This window comes from Pyrus communis, chromosome 11 (assembly GCF_041283825.1).
Source record: "Pyrus communis isolate YQ-2024b chromosome 11, ASM4128382v1, whole genome shotgun sequence".
NCBI lineage: Eukaryota > Viridiplantae > Streptophyta > Magnoliopsida > Rosales > Rosaceae > Pyrus > Pyrus communis.
In genome coordinates this window covers 10,469,106-10,489,483 of record NC_142575.1, presented here as the reverse complement: position 1 = coordinate 10,489,483, position 20,378 = coordinate 10,469,106, and the positions used below count along the sequence as shown (strand labels likewise).

Here is a 20,378-nt window from a genome sequence, read left to right as displayed (position 1 = left end):
TGTAAGCCACATTTGGATCATATTATAGCTAAAATGCTTGAACAAATAAAAAAATATAAACTGATACGATTTTAAAAAATTTAGGCTGCAATGGGAAGACAAAAAAAATATAATTAATCCTAAAAATTGGAAAACAAAAAACAAAGCACTTTCTTTTGGACCGATCCACTGAGTCATGGGCCAGGTGGTTGGCAGTCAATAGAAAGTATAGTAATCCAAGTGGCACGGTCGCTCACACAAGCACTGAAGCCCAACTTAATTATTTTATTGCATTGGCCTGTTGGTGATTTGTAGAGCCGATTCTTCATAATCTGGCCCGCAAATCTCAAATAATTTTAAGGGACGTTTTGATATAGACGTTTCATTTTTTAATGTTATAAACTAAACATCTATTCATTTTGCAAGTTTGATTAAACATTTTCCCTACAATTTTGATACTTTAATTTTATTTCCTTTTATTTTATTAGAAGTGTATTCACGTTAGCATTCCCTTTTTTCCTCCTATTTTTATGCATCTCTTATTATGATGATTTAAGATTTTTTTATTAAAATATTTATTTTGGTAAATTAAATAGAATGTAACAAAATTCGTTTTTAGGTACGTTAGGTTATATCGGTACGTTTGATAATGGTACATTTAGTTACTTGGTACATTTGAATTTTTGGTCCATTTAGCTTCTTGGTACATTTGAATTTTTGGTACGTTTGTTTTCAAAACATAAGTTTTATTACTTTGTCCTAATAACAAGGAATTACTTTAATTAATTTTTTTATTTTATAGAAAATGTGACATCACACATCGCCCAGGGGAGTGATCCTTATATGTATATTCCCATCTCTACCTAGCACGAGGCCTTTTGGGAGCTCACTGGCTTTGGGTTCCGTAGGAACTCCGAAGTTAAGCGAGAAGCACGCGAGAACATTTCCAGGATGGGTGACCCACTGGGAAGTTGCTCGTGAGTTCTCAAAAACAAAACCGTGAGGGAATGGTAAGCCCAAAGCGGACAATATCGTGCTACGGTGGTGGAGTGGGTCCGGGAAGTGATTCGTCCCGGGCCGGGATGTGACAGAAAAAGTCATTAATCAACAGACAATAACCTTTTTGTTAATTCAAAATTATATGATTTATTGTTATTATTTAGCATTTGTTGATAAGGATTTATCTCCGATCAACCAAAAGTTGTTCTAGAGACTTGTCTACTAAAAAACAAGACTATTTGGAGCATTGTGTATGAATCAAACATATTTTTAAATATTCCAAAAAGATGAATATTCATTTTAATATAGTTTATAATTGGGTACGTTTTAATTCAGAGTTGGTACGTTTTCGTTTGACTTTGATACGTTTTCATTTAATGTTGGCACATTTCCATTTGGCATGGGTGTACATTTAGATTTGAAAAGTTTAAATTTTTAGACTTAAATATAGTTGAAATTATTTAAAATATATAACAAATATTTAAATGTAAATTAATTTCAATTAATCTGAAGTAGTTCAAGTCTGAGTATCTTAATCAAATGTTTCAAAAGCTTAATAAAAAACTCAAAAAGCATAAATGTTTAGTCTACAAAAGTCTAAAATGAGGAATCTAATTCTAATTTTCTCTAATTTTAATTTAAGATGTAAATATTTCAGTGACCTAATGTTGATCTTTTCATAATCCAGACCAAGATTGGTGGTGGTTCAAATAATGAATTTTCAATCGCAAATCTAACATTTTGTAACGTATTTCTAACTAATTTAATTTAAAGGATAATGTTTGTGTCTTTTTGTTGTGGAGGCTTACTTGTCTTCTCATTTACGAATTACTATTAACGAATTTTTACCGTCTAAACATTATAACTAGAACTATTCATTATCTCTAGCATTACTTTAAGATTATATGTGGAAGAAATTATTCAATTTGGAGATTTTTCAGCCATTCATATGCATAAAACAGATGGACAGCTCATCATAAGGATGCTATTTGTTACTAAATCTGTTGACTAGTTTAACGCACATGGATGATTACATGATTTCGAAGCTGAATGATTTTTTACAAATATGACCCTCAGATGTTGACGAAGAGAATGAACGATTCTGATTACGATGTTCAGACGATAAAGTCCTTAATTGCAAGTAGGGAAGGAAGTCGCTCATGAGCGGGTCACAAGCATTATCCTAATTGAAATTACTTGATAACTGAAAATCCTTCAACCAAACATATTAAAGTACAATTGCTTGTTCACTGCCCCAACATTATGACTGGATCTGAGACTAAGTCCTACCTGGTCCTACAGGTTGTGTCTGGGGTGAGAGATTTCTAGGTAAGTCAAGAAGAAATGTATTACAAAATGCGGAGAGATTGTATTAGAAACCCTCGGCACGAGCATTGCAAAGGTATGTGGGCGAAATTTACAAATCTCTATTTAGAAGAAATCATTTACAAATCTGTTTCACATGCCTTTGTAATACTAATGAAAGTCATTTCTTATCCTCTTAATATTTTCCGTACTAACTCGGTTTCAGTCTCATGAAATTTAGAAAATCTCTCACTCCAAACATAGCCATAAAACTCCCAACAGGGTAGCATCTCGCTTTTGGAACCAAAAGAACAAATGTGGAAAACTAACAAACAATAGGGATTTGCAACTTGCAAGTGTTATATGCCTCTAAAAGCATTGAACAGTTCACTTGGCCTCGAAAACTAGGAAAAATAATTTCCACACTCCCTTCCTCCACTTGATGCTCCTCTTTTGTTCGAATAGCAGAGGATCCAGGAACAAAACGCTACTCTTTTGTTCGAACAAGGGAAGATCCAGGAACAAACAAAGAGGAGCGCAGAAGAAGCACAATACTAAAACCCCACGGAGACACTCAGAGAGTGCCAAGCTAACGAGAATTGCTCCAACATAGTGAATCTTCTTCACGGAAGTCTTGTTCGACTGATTTAGGTAAGCACTAATATGACTGCTAGGGGAGCCCGATCTTCGTTTCCTTCGGAACCCCTTCCCCGCCGCCTTCCGACCCACGGGAGTATACAATGGAGCAAACGAGAGTGCGGAAAACATTTCCTAAGAACACACAAAGAGGAACGTAGAAGGAGCAAACTTGAGTGCGGAAAACATTTCCCTGAAATCGTCAATCTTTGGTTTAAGAAGTGTTAAACTCTTTATTCCACACTTCAACCATGCCTTAAACGCAAAGGACTCCAACACCAACCCGGGTAAAATAAAACAAACTTGTTTCTGCTGCATAAATATGTAGTCAAAGAAAATTAGTGAAAGCAAAGCGAGAGCTTTCAATTTTATCACATCTTTTATGTAGAAACAATCATTGTTGTCATTCCGTACAAAAAGGGCACGTTCTTAGTGATAACACAAGTTTTAACAACCGTCTTTGGCCCGAATTCACCGCAGAATCCACTCTACCAAAATTCTGACAATCTAAAAATACTACATATTACACAGTCATGCCTTGTGGGGCAGCGGCCGCAGCCGACTTGGGCTTAGCCTTTTCCACCACAATGGCCTGAGTGGTCAAGACCATTCCGGCAACCGAGGCTGCGTTCTGCAAAGCACATCTTGTTACCTTTGCTGGGTCGATAACACCGGCATCCACCAAGTTCTCGTACTTGTCTGTCATTGCATTGTAACCAACCTCCCATTCACTATCCCTTATTTTCTCCACCACCACTTCGCCTTCAACTCCTGCGTTTTGAGCTATCAATGCTGCTGGTGCTACAAGTGCCTGCAAGCAGCACATAGATTGAGGTCTTTCTGAAATAACTCCGGTGAGAAGAAAAAAGGCATTAAGAGACCCTCATGGCCCAACCCTAGACACTCTAAGATCCATTTTCAGATTTAAATAACATGGAGAGATACGTATTTGTGCAAAATACTTTTTACGACCTCCCTTGCTGTTCGGAACATTCAGAAAGTATTCAAATCAGCCGGAGGGTACCAAATTACGTGCACAGTAGTCTTAAAAAGAGAATTATCATGGAATATAGAAATGAGGTATTATTGTTACCTTCTGGACAATGTCAGCACCTAGCTGCTCATCTGCATCGAGAAGTTTTTCCTTGATGGCAGGAACATATGCTGAGAGATGCACCAAAGCAGCACCACCACCAGGGACAATCCCTTCCTCTATGGCAGCAAAAGTAGCATTCTTGGCATCCTCAATACGGAGCTTACGGTCCTCAAGTTCAGTCTCTGTAGCAGCACCGACCTTTATAACAGCAACCCCACCTGATAATTTGGCAATCCTCTCAGCCAGTTTTTCTGAATCATAAACAGAATCTGTCTCATACAACTCTTTCTTCAGCTGTGCAATTCTGGCCTGCAACTCATCTTTTGATGCTGCATCAGCAATAATGGTAGTTGAGTCCTTTGAGATTGTCACCTTTCGGGCCAAACCAAGCTGCTCAACTGAGGTGTTCTCAACCAGTAGACTCAGATCACTGGCTTGAAACTCAGCTCCTGAATATATCAAGAAGAAGCCAAATGAGTACTATATCCATGTAAAGTTTGATCACTATTTATTGCACCACTAGATAATAATCATAATATCTAACATATGTAAAAACTAACCAAGCATTATGCTCCACCAAATATGAAGTTAAAGAAGAAGATTCAAGATAACTAATTGAACATGAGATATCAAACTTGACTTGTGTCCTTGAAATATAATTTGATAAACTAAGCCATATATTTACCTGTCAAAATCGCAATATCTTGGAGGAGAGCCTTTCTCCGTTCACCAAAACCGGGAGCTTTGATAGCGGCAACATTCAGTATACCCCTCAACTTGTTCACAACAAGAGTCGCCAAAGCCTCCCCAGAGACATCCTCAGCAATTATAAGCAGAGGGGTTCTCAACTGAGTGGTCTTCTCCAACAATGGAATTATGTCCTTGATAGCTGAAATCTTCTGGTCAGTAACCAAAACTCTTGCATTCTCAAATTCAACAACCAATTTCTCAGGGTTTGTAACAAATTGAGGGGAGATATATCCTCTGTCAATCTGTAACCGAAGACAACAAACATCATGAGATGAAAACCATAAAATACAGGACAGGAAGGAAAAGTTGAACTGCCACTAAAACCAGAGAAAGAAAACACACCTCCATTCCTTCTTCTACCTCGACGGTAGTCTCAAATGAGGAGGATGACTCAATCGACAGGACACCGTCAGGTCCAACCTTGTCAATAGCATCAGCAATCATTGTCCCAATTTGCTCATCGTTTCCAGCAGAAATAGTTGCGACAGCTGTAAGAAAAACAATGATCAATATAAGAATGTGGGGCTTTCAGTAAATTACTTAACAAAATAGCCCTACACTCATCAAGCCACAGTACCCTTAACGTCATCACGACCCTTAACAGGCCTAGACTTATTCTCTAGCTCCTCCACCAGCCCTTGTACCGTTTTCTCAATACCCTTCTTTATCGAAACAGGATTTGCACCAGAGGTCACACTCAAGAGCCCTAGCTTGATTATCTCCCGTGCAAGAATTGATGCAGTTGTTGTTCCATCACCAGCAGAGTCATTGGTCTTGCTAGCAACCTAAATCCCATGGTTGAAACATGGTAAACCAATTATTAAAATGTAAATTGGGAAATTTGCGATAGTACAGTACTACTTCGAGGAAATTACTATAAACATAACTGTCAAACCTCTCTAATTAGGGCTGCACCAGCATTTTCCATTGCGTCAGGTAACTCAATAGCTCTAGCAATAGTGACTCCGTCATTGACAACTTTAGGACTACCATACTCATCCAATACAACATTCCTCCCTTCAAAATACAAAACGCAAATCAATATCAAGAACAGCTCCCTTTCAAAGAGCATACCATGAAAAGAAACCTCTCCATACTAAAAACCGTTGAAACAAATTAAAGCGGGGTGTTTTTTATTTTTTATTTTTGGTTACCAACGCACACCAAAGAAATATGCAAGATAAAGAAAGAAGATACCCCTAGGACCAAGAGTAAGGCCAACAGCGTCCGCAAGCTTATCAATTCCGGCCTGTAGCGCACGCCTTGAATGCTGGTCAAAAGCAATTTCCTTTGCAGAGGACTTCACAACAAAGCGACCCCTTGATTGCCTATAATTCACCCTATTGTTTTGCTGCTGATTCACCCCCCTTCTCAAACTCTGCTAACACCATCAAATCACTCCATAGAAATGAAATTACGAAACTAACCAAAGCGAAGGAAACCGAAACAGATTAAACATAATAATCCTCAAATGCAATTAACAAGCAACCAAAAAACACAGAAATAAAAAACCCCAGATTATTAAACTCTGCATTTTCCATCCTTTCCAACGAGAACCAATTACCAATCACAATACTATCCACTAATTCAAGCCTATAGCTACCAGTAATTCACACCATCAACGAAATTGTGAAAATTGAACCAACCAAACAAAACCCAGGCAGATCAAAGCAAATAAACCTCAAATTATCCCAAAATGCAACCCAAAAACACAGTCAAACCAACCCACAGAGCTTAAACCACGTTTGGCTGACAGAAAATGAGTAACCAAAATATGAAGCACCCAAAACGCAAAATTTCAAACACTTCTGCAATAGCAGGCAAGCCAAGGAGCCAGTGCGTACCTGTTTGGGAGAGCAGAGGACGGAAGCAGAAGTAAGAGCGTTGGCCGACGCCATTGTCAGAGCTTCAAAGGTCGCAGCTTTCGTGAGGGAGTAGGAAGAGTGTCAGTGTGGATAAGAGGCTCTCGCAGCTTTTACTTTACTAGGGTTTTGCTGTTTGGGGTGTTATTATTGTTGGGCGACAGAACCGACGACGTTCCAGAACTTTCTCCTACTTCCAGAAACACCACCCCTTGTTGAAGCCTCTTTTGATTTGAGGCCGGATGCTACCGTGCGCCATGAGTTATGCTTTTTAGTTTTTTCTATATTTTTAATTGGGCTTATGTTTTGGGCCCGTCTTCAAATCTCCCCTTCGTAGTTAAATGTAAATAGAGGCACGGGCCTTGAGCCGCACGATGACTTTTTATTTTTATTTTTTAACAAACGACATTATTTATCTTAAGATCATTTTTATTCTGAGATAAAATTTAAAATATATGTTTTAAAATCCTTTCAAACCATCTTCAATCAATGGATTAAAATGATCTCTGGGATAAAATATACTTTGGACTAGATTACCCTTAGAATTTAAGCCTAACTAAAATTATTCTGGAGTTACCAAAGTGTCATATTTCAATTATTTTTTTATTTTTCACTTATAATCTAACAACTGTGATCAAATGTGATCAAATCTAATGGTAAAAAAAAAGAAGATTTGATTGCCCAAAATTAAATCTGACGTTTAAAATAATGTAAGAAAATTATTTAAATCAAATTTTATTTAAATATTTATAAATACTTATGTATTTTCATGATTTTTAATTACTTATCGGAATTTAATTTTTTTAATTAAAATATTCATAAAATAAATTAGAATAATCTACATAAATTTTATTTTATAAACAAAAGTTACCAAAAAAACAAAAATTAGACTAAACTCATTATTTCATAATCTCAGTTAAAATTTTAACATATAAAGGTTGAAGAAAAAAAACAAATTTCTAAATTTTTAAGCTTTATTCCCAATAATCGAAGATGGTCTAAAAATAAGGGTAACTTGTTGACGATAATCAAATTTAAAACGGTGAATAAGAAATTGAGAATACCACTAAAACCCCCAAACAGTCCAAACCAATCAGTCCTCTCTCCCTTCCTTTTCCCTCGCCAGCTCTTTCTCCCAGCCAAACAAGCAAAACCCCCAAAGCTCCTCAGGTTTTCTGTTTCCCCATGGCTTCCCACTATCCTCCACCACCCCTCTCACATTCTTCCCCCACCACTCCTCCTTCTCACCCTCTAACCACACTTCCTTATCCCCACCGTACATTTCCCGAATCGCCACCTTCAACCGATCGCAACCGCCAATTGGACCGCTACATTGCAATCCGTCAGTCGATTTCTCCGTTTGGAGGGTGAAGGCGGCCGGTATGAGCAGAGAGCATCTCCAAAGTCTCTCTGTTAGGGTTTTCTCTTTGCTCGTTTTCTCCAGCTTCTTCTTCAGCTCGCCTCTGCCCCGAGCGGCGGGGCAGGATTCCGAAGGCCGCGATGGTGGCGGCAGAGTGTATGACCTCGCCACCGAGCTCGTCTTGAGCCGCTACTCCAATCTCACCCATGTCTTCCGTGATGAACTCCTCAAAAAATTTGGCTTCTGCATCATCGACGTGTGGGTTTGCTTCTATCACTTTGTCTGTGTTTTTCTCTTTTTATTTATATTTATATTTTATTTTAAATTACAAGCAATATTACTATTCTAAGCTATACTATGGGGATGAGAGGGTTTGAACCTGGTCGCAGCAGGAACCTCTTCAACCAGGGCAATCCACCACTTTGCATTTTTTTATTTTTATTATTTTGATTTGGTTATGTGAAAATTTACTTTCTTTTGTACTCCAGAGACGAGGATTTGAATGGGGCTTTCAATTTCTCACAAGATTCAAGCTTCATTACCAACTGTGCTAAAAAAATGGCAGGTACATACAACCTTAGTTATTACCAATGTCTTCAATTTTTAATTTCGTTGTAATAAATGTTACGAATGGTAGGGTGAGAAGACTTGAATGAAATTTCCGCAGCGAAGTGGGACCGAGAAAGCACGAAACTTGAATGAAATTCCATTTTGTAATTGCAGAACAAAGTGTGAGTTCGCCAGAGTGAACTTAGATATAGAGTTTAGGAGGCAATGGGGATATGGTTTTTCTGTTTTCTTGCAAAACTTAAGGACAGGTTCGGTGCGAAAAGCAGTGGAAATGTTACCATATTAATGATAAATTCTAGAAAGTTTTTCATTCTACTTGAAAAGAAGATCAATTAGATTTGTACTCAGATTTTTACTTCCGTGTTAAACAATAACTTGGTATTAAACATAATTGTGCTGTGTAAAGCATACTGACACTGACACACTGTTATGCAATCTCCTCTTTCTTGATAATTATATGACCGATTCAGTCAGTTTCATTTATCATTTCTGATGATGTTTGTAGGTGGAACGATTGGGGAGGTTTTGGGTCGATTGTGCACAGCCGCAGAAATGCGGATCTACGCTGGTGGTATATTGCAAACCAAGAAGACCACATACTTAAAACCGAACAAGAACTGTAATCTGTCAGCATGGATTTCTGGATGTGAGCCTGGGTGGGCTTGTGCTTCTGCTGAGCAAGTTGAACTGAAAAATCGAACTTATGTGCCTGCTAGAACTGTCGAGTGTCAACCTTGTTGTGAGGGTTTCTTCTGCCCGCAAGGTCTTACTTGCATGCTCCGTGAGTATTTCAAACCTGTTAAATGACTATGTTTTCAAAATAACTAGTGTTTAATACTTGTTAATGCAGTTCTTGACATCTTTGTTTGTTTGTATGTGTTATCTATCTTCTTCCATTGAATTTTATCTATGTTCATGTTAGGCCTGAAACATTTTTGAGTGTTCATGACTTAATTTTCGTTATTAACTTTTCTCATCTGTATCAATGAAGCTTGCCCAAAGGGTGCTTACTGCCCACTTGGAAAACTCAATAACGGATCTGGGATATGTGAGCCGTAAGTTCATATTCTTTTTGTAACTTTTGTTTTTCACTTCTGAATTCTTTCTACTTTTTGATTTTCCTTATGCTTAGCATACATTAATATTTATCGGCAGAAATATTCCACAGATACAGCTATCAGCTACCTCCTGGGAAGCAAAACCATACTTGTGGAGGAGCAGCTAAGTGGGCTGATGTTGTTAGTAGTAGAGAGGTATTCTGTACCGGTGGATCATATTGTCCGTCAACCATCCGAAAAATCCCTTGCAGTAGTGGGTATAATTATCCCAGAACTTCTAGCACTTGTCCTTACACTAAATAGAGAATGCATCAGTTGCTCACTTTGTTTATACTTACGTTACAATTTCTGCCCATTGCAGACACTTTTGCAGGCAAGGTTCCACAACTGAGGAAGGTAAGCTTCTCTTTTCATGCATGGAATAGAATCACAAATACCAAAATCTCATTTTGTTTCATTAGTTACCAAAAATTGGAAAAACTAAATTAGCAAGGGGACATTTCAGCAACAGCGACCTGCATTTTAGTCCTAAATTTGATAGGAATTATAGGACACATGAATCTTGAAAGAATAACTGCCAATTACTCCTTTTGAGAAGGAAAAAAATGGCTAGTTATACGGTATGGAAGAAGGGAACAATTCCATAGTAGGTGTGCGACTTGTTCATCTGTGAAGGAAGACATAATTTCTAATATTAGCATTTGAAATTCAAATCTTAGAAAATGGTAGAAAAAAATATGCATCTAAAATCAACATGAAACTCATGTCAGAGCAAATATTTCCAGGTCTGGTTCGGTTCAGGATACTAAACCGAAAACTGAACTGAAAATTTTCGAGATAGGATTTTGAATACCTAAACCGAACCAAAGTTTTGGTTTTCCCAAAATTCTCTATACTGAAACTATTTCGGTTTTTTGGTTCGGGATCGGTAATGGGCCGTTGGCACATACACAATTCTTTACACAATTTAGGATACTAACAAACTACTAGCAAACTGCTTAAATATAATGTTCATTAGCATCATTACTATCTCTATACTAGCAAACTACTTAAATCAAATTACATGCAACCAAATCCAAATGCAACAAATTAAGTTACAATTCCAATTCAAACTAGATACCTATTCCAATTCAAACTAGATACCTATTCCAATAAAAATTCCAATTCAAAACACCTCAATTCCAATCCAATTCAAAATATCACAATTCAAATTCCAAATTCCAAATTCCAATTCACTAACCATGCAGACTTGCTTGTTCCTAATTAAGTAGATCAAGATTTCAATTCTTGTAATTCAAGGGCCCTGATTGAAGTACACACAGAGACATTAGATTACAATTTAGAACCAACCTCCTGTCTGTAATCTGTAATCTGCATACATACAAATTCCAATCCTTAATTTCGAAATCCTAGTCCCCACTTTCAGAATCCAATTCCAATTCCAGTTCAAAGTAGACAATCCCTAATTTCAAAATCACGACCCCTAAATTTAATACAAATCAGAAACCGTAATCTTGAATTCAAATCAAAGTTGAGAAATGAAATGATTCAGGAAAGTCGCAGTTTCTTACCTTCAGGTTTGTGCAGTGCAGAGAAAATCGAAAGAGAGTCTGAGAGAAGTATCTAGCTGGAGAGAGAAAGAGAGTCGGTGTGGTCACTGGTCACTGTGGTGTGGTGTGGCCAAATTCAAGGACGGAGAATAGAGAGGAGGAGAGAGATCGAGAGAATCAGAGATGAAAGGGCGGAGGAGTCGAGACTTGAGAGTAGAGTGAGGTGAGGTCGAGAGAGGGGTTGATTTGGATTCCGTACAGTATTTAAAATTAAAATTATATTATGTATTATTAGTTCGGCACAGTATTACCGAACAAATCAACATTTCATACTGATTCCCGCACCGAATTTTAGGGTTTCGGTTCGGTCTATTTTTGCTTTGGTTCCTTCTACTGTAATGAATAAAGATCTTTATGAAAATTAGCATCACAATTTTACAATTTGTGTGGGAAATTTTGAAAGGAGTTTTCTGTGGGGGCGCTAGTTAATGGTGATAATTTTGACAAGGTAATTATATTGGACCTAATCCTCAAAAACTTGATCTTCCGAGTTGTTGTCGGAGATACCAATTATGTCTATGTCAAAAAGAGGGTCAACACTAGGGTAGAGTGGTTGCTCCACGAAGTACAAGAACCAAGGGTTGGAAGGGTGTGAGATGACATGAGAAGGGAATGTTTGAGGAATTTGAGTGAAAAATTGTATGGGGAGTGGAGTCCAAGAAAGTTGAGCTTGGGAACATACGGATGTGGGTTGTGAGGTTGAGAGATATGAAAATCCTTGTAATTGTTTGATCACTAGTGGATTTTCAAACTACTCTCAGATAGGCAAGTTTGGCAAGCTGCATAATTTTGGTATCACCTCTCTCGGTATAGTTATTACCTGGATACAACTGCTTGGTTTGCCTGATTTTGTTAAGAGTTAACACAATGCCAGTTTGGAGTAGTATTCTGAACCTTCACAAGAAAATTTACAAGTAACTGGAGACGTTTTTGTAGGTTAATATTATATGATTTTCTTTGCTTCAATTAACATCCTGTTAGATGCCAGATAATGCTTTTTTTTTTTTTCCTACAATAGTCTTTTGCTTTTGTGCTTCAAGTCTAGTTGTTTATCGATCCTTTTGAATCTAGTGATAATATCCATTGTTGTTTAACTTGCAGATTGTTTCCGGATGGCGACTTGTAAGTCGCATTCAGAAAATCAAAATATAACTGCATATGGTATCATGATTTTTGTGAGTGGTCTTACTCCTTTAAAATTAAAATGGTAAATGTAAGCTTGTGGAATGACCTATTCATGGAGTACTTACATTCTTAGCACCCTTCTATAATATGTGTCAAATACAATATTTTCCAAAGAGTTAACAGCTTGTCTCATATGTTTTTCACAATGTTTTTTAGAACATCTGTACTGATGAACCTTCACTGTGAATGCAGGCAGGATTAATTTTCATCTTTCTCGTTATATATAATTTTTCTGACCAAGTTCTTGCCACCCGAGAAAAAAGACAAGCAAAATCCAGGGAAAGAGCAGTTGAAAGTGTAAGAGAAAATGCACAAGTGCGTGAAAAATGGAAATCTGCAAAAGACATTGCTAAGAAGCATGCAGTTGGACTGTCAACACAGTTTTCACGTACATTTTCTCACAGAAAATCCACCAAGTCAGACCCGCTGAGAGGATTTGGACAGGCTAAACCTGGATCAGATGCTGCCTTGCCATCTATGCCAACCGGGATAGGTGAGCAATCAGCTGGAACATCTAAAGGAAAGGAAAAGGAAAAAAGAAACCTCACACAAATGATAAAAGCAATCGAGGAAGACCCAAATAGTCATGAAGGCTTCAATCTAGAAATAGGAGATAAAAACATTAAAAAGCAAGCACCAAAAGCACCGAAAGGTAAGCAGTTGCATACTCAGAGTCAAATATTCAAGTATGCATATGGTCAAATTGAGAAGGAAAAGGCATTACAGGAGCAGAATGCGAACTTAACCTTCTCCGGGGTCATACAAATGGCTGGTGATCTTGAAATCAGGAAGAGACCTCCAATTGAGGTTGTTTTTAAAGATCTAACTCTCACGTTGAAAGGGAAAAACAAACATCTTTTGAGGTGTGTGAGTGGGAAAATATCGCCTGGCCGGGTTTCAGCTGTCATGGGTCCATCTGGGGCTGGAAAAACAACATTTCTTTCTGCCTTGGTTGGAAAATTGAGGGGGTGCACAGTGAGTGGTATGATACTTGTAAATGGAAAGATGGAAGCTATCCACTGTTACAAGAAAATCATTGGCTTTGTGCCACAAGATGATATTGTGCATGGAAATTTGACAGTTGAAGAGAATCTCTGGTTTAGCGCAAGATGCAGGTATGCAACCACTTTGTATAGTTGCTGGTAGTTTTGTATGCGTGGTTGGTTCATTCTCTAACAGCATAAACTTTGGGTCTGATGGTTTTCGAACATGATATTGGTTGCAAGAGGTCTTTGGGTTTGGAATCGCCCATTCCTAGTCACCTCTTATTTGTTAATCTGATGATGCAGGGTGGTTTTCTAACATTGATATTTAAAGTGCAATGCTTCCAAAACGATCTTGTGAAAATATATTACTTACTAGCATGTACACGTTTAGCATCTATTGGTTTGGTTTGGTTTTTAATTACTTCATTAAGCCCTAAGATTCATGACTTCAATCTCTGGAAGCAACAATCAATGTATCTAATAAAATTCTTGATTCCTTTCTTTAGGTCCATTTGCTTTAAGAATAATAGAACTCTAATAATCTTGAAAGTCGCACTTGGTGTTCTAGGAGTGGTCCGTTGAAAAAGAAAGTGACATTTATATGATTCATAATTGTTCTGTGAATTTGTGAATACACGTCCACGTCCTACCAAATATTGATGTTGAGTCAACTACTAGCTCGAAAGATGTGGATTCTAAAATGAAACAGTAAAGCTTTTAAGCTTCTAAATGTTATTTTTTATACATATTTTTCATTTCTTGTTTGAATTTCGTGTATATACCATGTCTACTATTTTTGGAATCAACCAAGAAATGTTCTTACTTGACATTGTTCTTCTGCTTTCCCTGGTCTCTGGATAGTCTGTATTTTCTGAATTTCAGAGCCTGCATTTTCTCATAAAATTTGTGAAACCTGCATCTCTGTTGATTCATGCAATGTTTCTGCATATTCGAAATATGATCACAATTCTATAGAACTTGGGCTTGTAGGGCTACTTAATAGGCAATATCAAGGACACTGTGATCGGTTTTGGACTGTTCTGCTCTTCTGTTGTTCCCCTTTTTTATTTTGTTTCTTTTCTTACCTCCTTGATCACATTCTTTTACTGGTACTGACATTAGTTCTTCTACTATCCTTTTCTTCTGGATTTTTGGTTATTGTAGACTCTCTGCTGATCTGCCTAAACCAGAGAAGGTCTTAGTCGTTGAAAGGGTTATTGAATCTTTGGGTCTGCAGGCAGTGCGGGATTCCCTGGTTGGAACGGTGGAAAAGCGAGGAATCTCTGGAGGTCAAAGAAAGCGAGTAAATGTTGGGCTGGAAATGGTCATGGAACCATCACTTCTAATTTTAGATGAACCCACATCTGGTTTGGATAGTTCGTCTTCTATTTTGTTACTGAAAGCTCTTCGACGTGAGGCTCTTGAAGGAGTTAACATTTGCATGGTTGTCCACCAACCTAGGTAATTTAACTTGTCGTAAGTACAAGAATGCACATTTTGAGGTAACTTGTTTATTTTAACATTTGCATGGTTTTTCTTTGTGGGCTTTTAAATCCTTCAGAGCATTCTAAATACTTCAGATATATCCTAGAACACAAAGCCTCTCTTTCACATGAAAAATTCACAATGTGTCCCTACATTTTGTATTACACTCAGATAGATATTGATTTGGAAATCATTTTATTAAAATTTGATTTCTTTTCAAGGTTATTTCTTTGGTAGGTAGAAAAGACAATTGGCTAAAGGTTGCGGGACACGCTTTATTTGTATGCTAGCTTTTGCTTTTATATTAATTTTTTAATCTACAATTTGTGCTCCTAAATGCTTAGGATGTGATTGAATCCTCAGAGAAGGAAAGTGAAAACCCATAAGATTTACTACATATCTTTGTAAAACAATGAGCATACATAAAACAAGTCTTGGGAATTGGGGTACCAAACTCTGTGGACCTTTGAAGGAAAAGTAATATTTAAAATTCATTGGAAGTCATTTTTAAGTAGTTCGTTTTCCTAATTGTCTTTTTTGGGTGCTTCAGCTATACCTTGTTCAAGATGTTTGATGATTTGATCCTTCTGGCTAAAGGGGGACTTATGGTGTATCATGGACCAGTGAAGAAAATTGAAGAGTACTTTGGTAGTCTTGGGATTACTGTCCCTGAGCGTGTCAACCCTCCAGACTATTTCATTGATATTTTGGAAGGCATAGTAAAACCAAACACAACCACAGGGGTCACCTATAAGCAACTACCTGTTAGATGGATGCTTCATAATGGGTACCCAGTTCCTATGGATATGCTTCAGAGTGTTGATGGGATGGCTGCATCCGCAGGTGAAAATTCAGCTCATGGAGGAAGTACTCCAAACGCTGGATCCGAGGGACAGTCCTTTGCTGGAGACTTTTGGAAGGATGTCAAGTGTCTTGTTGAGGTGAAGAAGGACGCTTTAAAACATAATTTTATAACGTTAAACGACTTATCTGAGCGGACTAACCCTGGCGTGTTCCAGCAATATAAATATTTCCTTGGAAGGTGGATATTCCATTTTTAGTAATTTTGTTGCACAAAATATTCCTATTTCTCTAGAGATATTAACCATATGAATATGATGAGTGTCGTAGAAATTAGTTGGGTTCTATTATGCAAGGAACATTAAGACCTTGGGAATTGTAACTATAAAGTGGAAAAAGAGCAGGTGGGGATTATGTTTTGCACTGTTGCACATACATATTATGCTAGTAAGGATGGCACTTATCATTTTTTACTTTCCCAGTACACCTGAAAAAGAATCAAGATGCTAAGACGATATTAACATAGTTATCTGTGAAGGCTTAGATGATATTAACATATTAACGCAGTGTGACTGTTACCCCCAGCAGAGTCTATTTTACCCAAAATTTGCAACTGCTAACTTCCTTTAAGATTATAGATTTGAATGTTTCAACTTGATTTGTTGTATTTCTGGATTTAACAGGGCCTGTAAGCAGTGGTTACGAGAAGCTAGAACACAAGCTGTAGATTTTCTGATTTTATTGCTAGCTGGAATCTGCTTAGGAACAATTGCCAAAGTGCGCGATGAAACCTTTGGTGCACTTGGTTATACATACACAGTCATATCAGTTTGTAAGTAAACTACTTTTTGTTTCTTTATTATGCACACTTCCTTAAACTGTCATTGTACTTTATGGTCTCAGATTTTTTCTTGATCAACTTGCCTCTATTAGAAGTTATGTACTTTATGGTCTTAGATTTTTTCAATCAACTTGCCTCTATTAGAAGTTACTGGACCATGCCATTTACATGTATGTAGTTTGTTGAGTAAAAATTAACTTTTGACTAAAATAGAGCAACATACCTGAACTTTTTGGGCCTGAAATATAGGTTTGGGCCGAGACAGGATAACCCGAATTGAAAGGCCATGACTCTCGGACAGTAATGATTCCTCTGGCGAGTTGGCTACCAGCCCAAAAGAGTGCTGATTCGACCGACTCCCTATAAGAGTAGGACTATTAAAGGATCAGGCTGAGGTATGGCTTGGTCATGTCGTAAGTGAATTAAAATTGCTAAGGATCATGATAGGTTCTGATAAGATTCGAATTGTTGTAAAGATCAGAATGTATGCTTGATCAGATGAGGATGAATCAAGTGCATAAAGGGACTAGGTTCAGAATCCTGGTTCAAGACAAAGAGGCCGAGACTGGATTGAAATTGAGTTCAGCTAAAGAAGGGATTAAGGGATAAAGAGAGAGTATCCTAAGTAAATGCCGAGTAGGCGTAGTCCTGTCATGCTTCTACCTCGGCAGACCTGTTTATCACGAAGTTCACCTTTATAAATAGAAGAGGTTTTGCAATGTGAAAAGCCCCTTCAACTCAACAAACAATTCAAAACGCTCTAAGAGAAAACCCTTGCTCTTTTCGAAACCCTTTCCATAACCCTGAGAAAGATACTCACTATCCTAACCCTCTGATCAACACATCTTCAGTTTGGTAAGTAAAAACAACACTATGTTGACAACTGGTGACATCTTGAGCTTGGATAAGTAAACAACACTAGGGCCGTAGAATCAAACGATTCAGGAGCATCTTCAGTTTGGACAAGTAAACAACACCGTTTCTTTTTGGTTCGTTATCTATCCAAGTCTTGGCTAGTGAAGAGTTCTTAATTCTTTCGTCCAAAGAGGTCACTTCATTAGCTTCTTAGTGAAGTGTTCTATGATCTGTTACTTTCGTGCACTTCATAGTTCGGCATTCAGACGGCCGAACCACGTTCACCATAAAGACACTCATTTCCTTTGAGTGTCTTTGTCCCTACAGTTTGAGATCGATTCGACACACTTTTTCTCACGAATATGGTTGAAGCAGCCGAACCTGTTACACAAGATCTTGATAATTAGCAACCTTGTCTTTAGGTTTTAGAACCCTGGGCCAAGAGGTGTTCCTTCCTCGGTCTTAGTTTCTCAAGTGCAGAAATCAGTAGCCACTCCACACCACCATCACATCTATTCTACTTGCCCGATCAAGCTCGGTCACGAGGTGGCACGCTCGCATTCACAAGGACGTAGTTAGCTCAACAGTTACTCGACCTGATTGCCCCGTAAGCTTTGCAATTTTTAGGGTCAACAGTATCTCACCAGTTTGGCCTCCCATACTCACTGGAAACCTGACTCTCTCTTTGCCAACCTTTTTGTGTCTATTTCCCATATTCTTTTCTAATTTTCGTTGTATTAACAGGTGGTGTTATGGTGAGTGCTTTTCAGCCTACGGCTATGGAAGGTGGGGTAGTTGTTAACGACTGATAGGAAAAAAATTACTGGGCTTTTACTAAACAAATGTGTATGAGGGTAAATTTCTATTTACGTTAACTGAAAACTGTTTGAAGGAAGTTAAACTATAGATCTGAATCATCGATCAAGTGGATTCTCGTTTGGATGTATGTTCTCAATTGACAGTCTGCAACATTCTTGTTAGCACTGGATTTCTTGTGAAAAAAACATTACCCTGTAGTTGTTTGCATGGCATTATGTATTTTTGGAAATTGACGTGTTTGACACCCACATTCATGTCCAATCACTACTCATGCTCGTGTCCTGAAATCATAGCTTTTTACCTTGACATATTATACTTCTCACCCCTCCTAATTTTGTTTGCATTTCAGCTCTCCTGTGCAAGATTGCAGCTTTAAGAACGTTTGGACTGGATAAGTTACACTACTGGAGAGAGAGCTCTTCTGGCATGAGTAGTTTGGCGTACTTTCTTTCAAAGGATACAGTTGATCATTTCAATACAATCATGAAACCTCTAGTGTATCTTTCTATGTTCTATTTCTTCAACAATCCAAGATCATCCATCATAGATAATTACATTGTTTTGATTTGTCTGGTTTACTGCGTAACCGGTATAGCTTATGCACTGTCCATATACCTGGAACCTGGTCCAGCCCAACTGGTAAGAATTGTTTCACGTTGAGGATCTATTAATCAAATGTATTCATGTATCTGCATGTGTTTTCTTTTTCCAGTTTTAAGCCATTTGTTATGTCGTGCAGTGGTCAGTACTTCTTCCAGTCGTTTTGACTCTAGTAGCAAACTACAACGAGAACAAACTTGTTTCAAGAATAGCTAATTTGTGCTACACTAAGTGGGCTTTGGAAGCTTTTGTCATATCAAATGCCAAAAGGTTTGGAATAACCTGTTATTTCTACAAAATCATTGTGCATCATCCTTCGAGCAGATATTAGAGCTTCTTGCTTTCTTTTAATTTTAGGTACTCTGGAGTGTGGCTAATCACACGATGTGGTTCACTAATGAAAAATGGATATGATCTCAATCATTGGAACTGCAGTTTAATCTTCCTCATCATCACCGGTATTGTTACTCGAGGGATTGCTTTCTTTTTAATGGTACTCTTGCAAAAGAAGTAGACAAATCATTCTGATCCTTTCAACCCATTCCCTCTGTACATAATTGGAAATCCTTGGAGTCTAAAGATATCGAGAAGTCGTGCAGAAGAACTAATATAGTGGCAACCTGTAGATAAGAGGTAAGTGTGGCATATCCTTTAGGTAGTTCTTCCAGTCTGCAGGCTTAGATAGCAGTGGCATTTTATGTATTCAGTGTAGCTCTTCCTCCGAAGGTTTGTAGTTACCCATTTGACGTACAATATCACTTGTATGTTTATGATCTGTATCCACAGGGTTCTGCGTTTTTGAAATTTATGTTGCCTACACGTGTTTGTATGATACTGTTTAGTTGTGTTTTGTTTGAAAGGGTGAAATTAGAATTGGAATGCAATCAAAGAATGAAATTGAGGAACGAAATGTTGGTTGAAATTTTGAATACGAGCTCCGGCCTTGGGGATCGTGGTCCACAATCCACGATCTTTAGGACTTGAGGCCTGAGCTCGGCATTTGGGGCCTCGGTCCCAAAGATTCATGGGAAGGATGGAGCTCACCCACTTGGGAAAGAAAGGAAGAAGAGAACGATCTTTTTGTTTGTTGGAGGTGTCCATTTTAAAGAGGGGGGAAGGGAAGTTCGGGTTGTTTTTGGTATTGACCCTCTTTACCACCATGTATAGAAAGAGGAGAATGTGGACATCTAACATGGTGGTGGTGGCCGTAGTAAGGTGGTGGTGGTGGTGGCGATGTTGAAGTCTTGAAATTTTGGAACTTTGGGAATCTATTACCTCATTTACCTTTGCATTTAACGGACAATTAACAGAAAAAATCGTTTTTGGACTAAATTTGTTAATGGACGACATCATGAAGGTTTAAAACTTAATTTTTTTTTTTAATTTTTTACTGCAGAGACTGTCTTCCAATTACTTTATCACCACGAGGACCATTTATTTGATTAAACATGATTGACTACTCGTCAAACTATGAAAATCTGAATAACATATTTTGATAATAAGAAAAAAAATATATGACCATTGAGGGTGCAAGTTGACAATTTGACAACTTAAATATCTATCCTCTTAACTTACAGATTG

The 20,378-nt window shown here is 37.8% G+C and overlaps 2 protein-coding genes across 14 annotated transcripts; one reads left to right on the top strand and one right to left on the bottom strand.

Moving 5' to 3' along the window:
• Positions 1–3,257: 3,257 nt before the first annotated feature.
• On the bottom strand, positions 3,258–6,886 carry LOC137742027 (ruBisCO large subunit-binding protein subunit alpha). Of its 2 annotated transcripts, none has more exons than XM_068481760.2 (8): positions 6,610–6,886; positions 5,963–6,143; positions 5,661–5,782; positions 5,343–5,550; positions 5,108–5,253; positions 4,701–5,007; positions 4,013–4,464; positions 3,258–3,730 (listed from the first exon to the last, which is right to left on the bottom strand). In XM_068481760.2, exons 1-8 carry the CDS (start codon positions 6,661–6,663, stop codon positions 3,443–3,445), a joined length of 1,758 nt encoding a protein of 585 aa, XP_068337861.2. In that variant the 5' UTR covers positions 6,664–6,886; the 3' UTR covers positions 3,258–3,442. The 2 variants fall into 2 exon arrangements, with proteins under 2 accessions (XP_068337861.2, XP_068337860.2); XM_068481759.2 differs by having other exon boundaries at positions 5,963–6,146; positions 6,610–6,867.
• An 829-nt stretch (positions 6,887–7,715) lies between these two features.
• LOC137742561 (ABC transporter G family member 28) lies at positions 7,716–19,601 on the top strand. 12 transcript variants are annotated; one of them, XR_015953189.1, is made up of 15 exons: positions 7,775–8,245; positions 8,476–8,552; positions 9,063–9,338; positions 9,549–9,612; positions 9,726–9,872; positions 9,977–10,011; positions 12,327–12,400; positions 12,603–13,525; positions 14,561–14,857; positions 15,432–15,923; positions 16,366–16,514; positions 16,773–16,918; positions 18,547–18,836; positions 18,937–19,067; positions 19,155–19,601. XR_015953189.1 is itself a non-coding variant. In XM_068482465.2 (14 exons), the coding sequence occupies exons 1-14, from the start codon at positions 8,010–8,012 to the stop codon at positions 19,309–19,311; spliced, it is 3,348 nt and encodes a 1,115-aa protein (XP_068338566.2). In that variant the 5' UTR covers positions 7,716–8,009; the 3' UTR covers positions 19,312–19,601. The 12 variants fall into 12 exon arrangements, 10 of the variants coding, with proteins under 10 accessions (XP_068338566.2, XP_088535563.1, XP_068338567.2 ...); XM_068482465.2 differs by lacking the exon at positions 16,773–16,918 and having other exon boundaries at positions 7,716–8,245; XM_088679437.1 differs by lacking the exon at positions 16,773–16,918 and having other exon boundaries at positions 7,723–8,249; positions 9,713–9,872.
• The last annotated feature ends 777 nt before the right edge of the window (positions 19,602–20,378 follow it).

Excerpts from the sequence above, each read along its gene's own strand:
- LOC137742027 (XM_068481759.2), bottom strand. The coding sequence starts at position 6,663 with ATGGCGTCGGCCAACGCTCTTACTTCTGCTTCCGTCCTCTGCTCTCCC. Across the intron at positions 5,783-5,962 it reads CCTTACTCTTGGTCCTAGGG|GGAGGAATGTTGTATTGGAT; the intron begins GTATCTTCTTTC and ends TGTATTTTGAAG. Across the intron at positions 5,008-5,107 it reads AGGTAGAAGAAGGAATGGAG|ATTGACAGAGGATATATCTC; the intron begins GTGTGTTTTCTT and ends CTTCGGTTACAG.
- LOC137742561 (XM_068482465.2), top strand. The coding sequence starts at position 8,010 with ATGAGCAGAGAGCATCTCCAAAGTCTCTCTGTTAGGGTTTTCTCTTTG. Across the intron at positions 9,339-9,548 it reads AGGTCTTACTTGCATGCTCC|CTTGCCCAAAGGGTGCTTAC; the intron begins GTGAGTATTTCA and ends GTATCAATGAAG. Across the intron at positions 15,924-16,365 it reads TATAAATATTTCCTTGGAAG|GGCCTGTAAGCAGTGGTTAC; the intron begins GTGGATATTCCA and ends TGGATTTAACAG.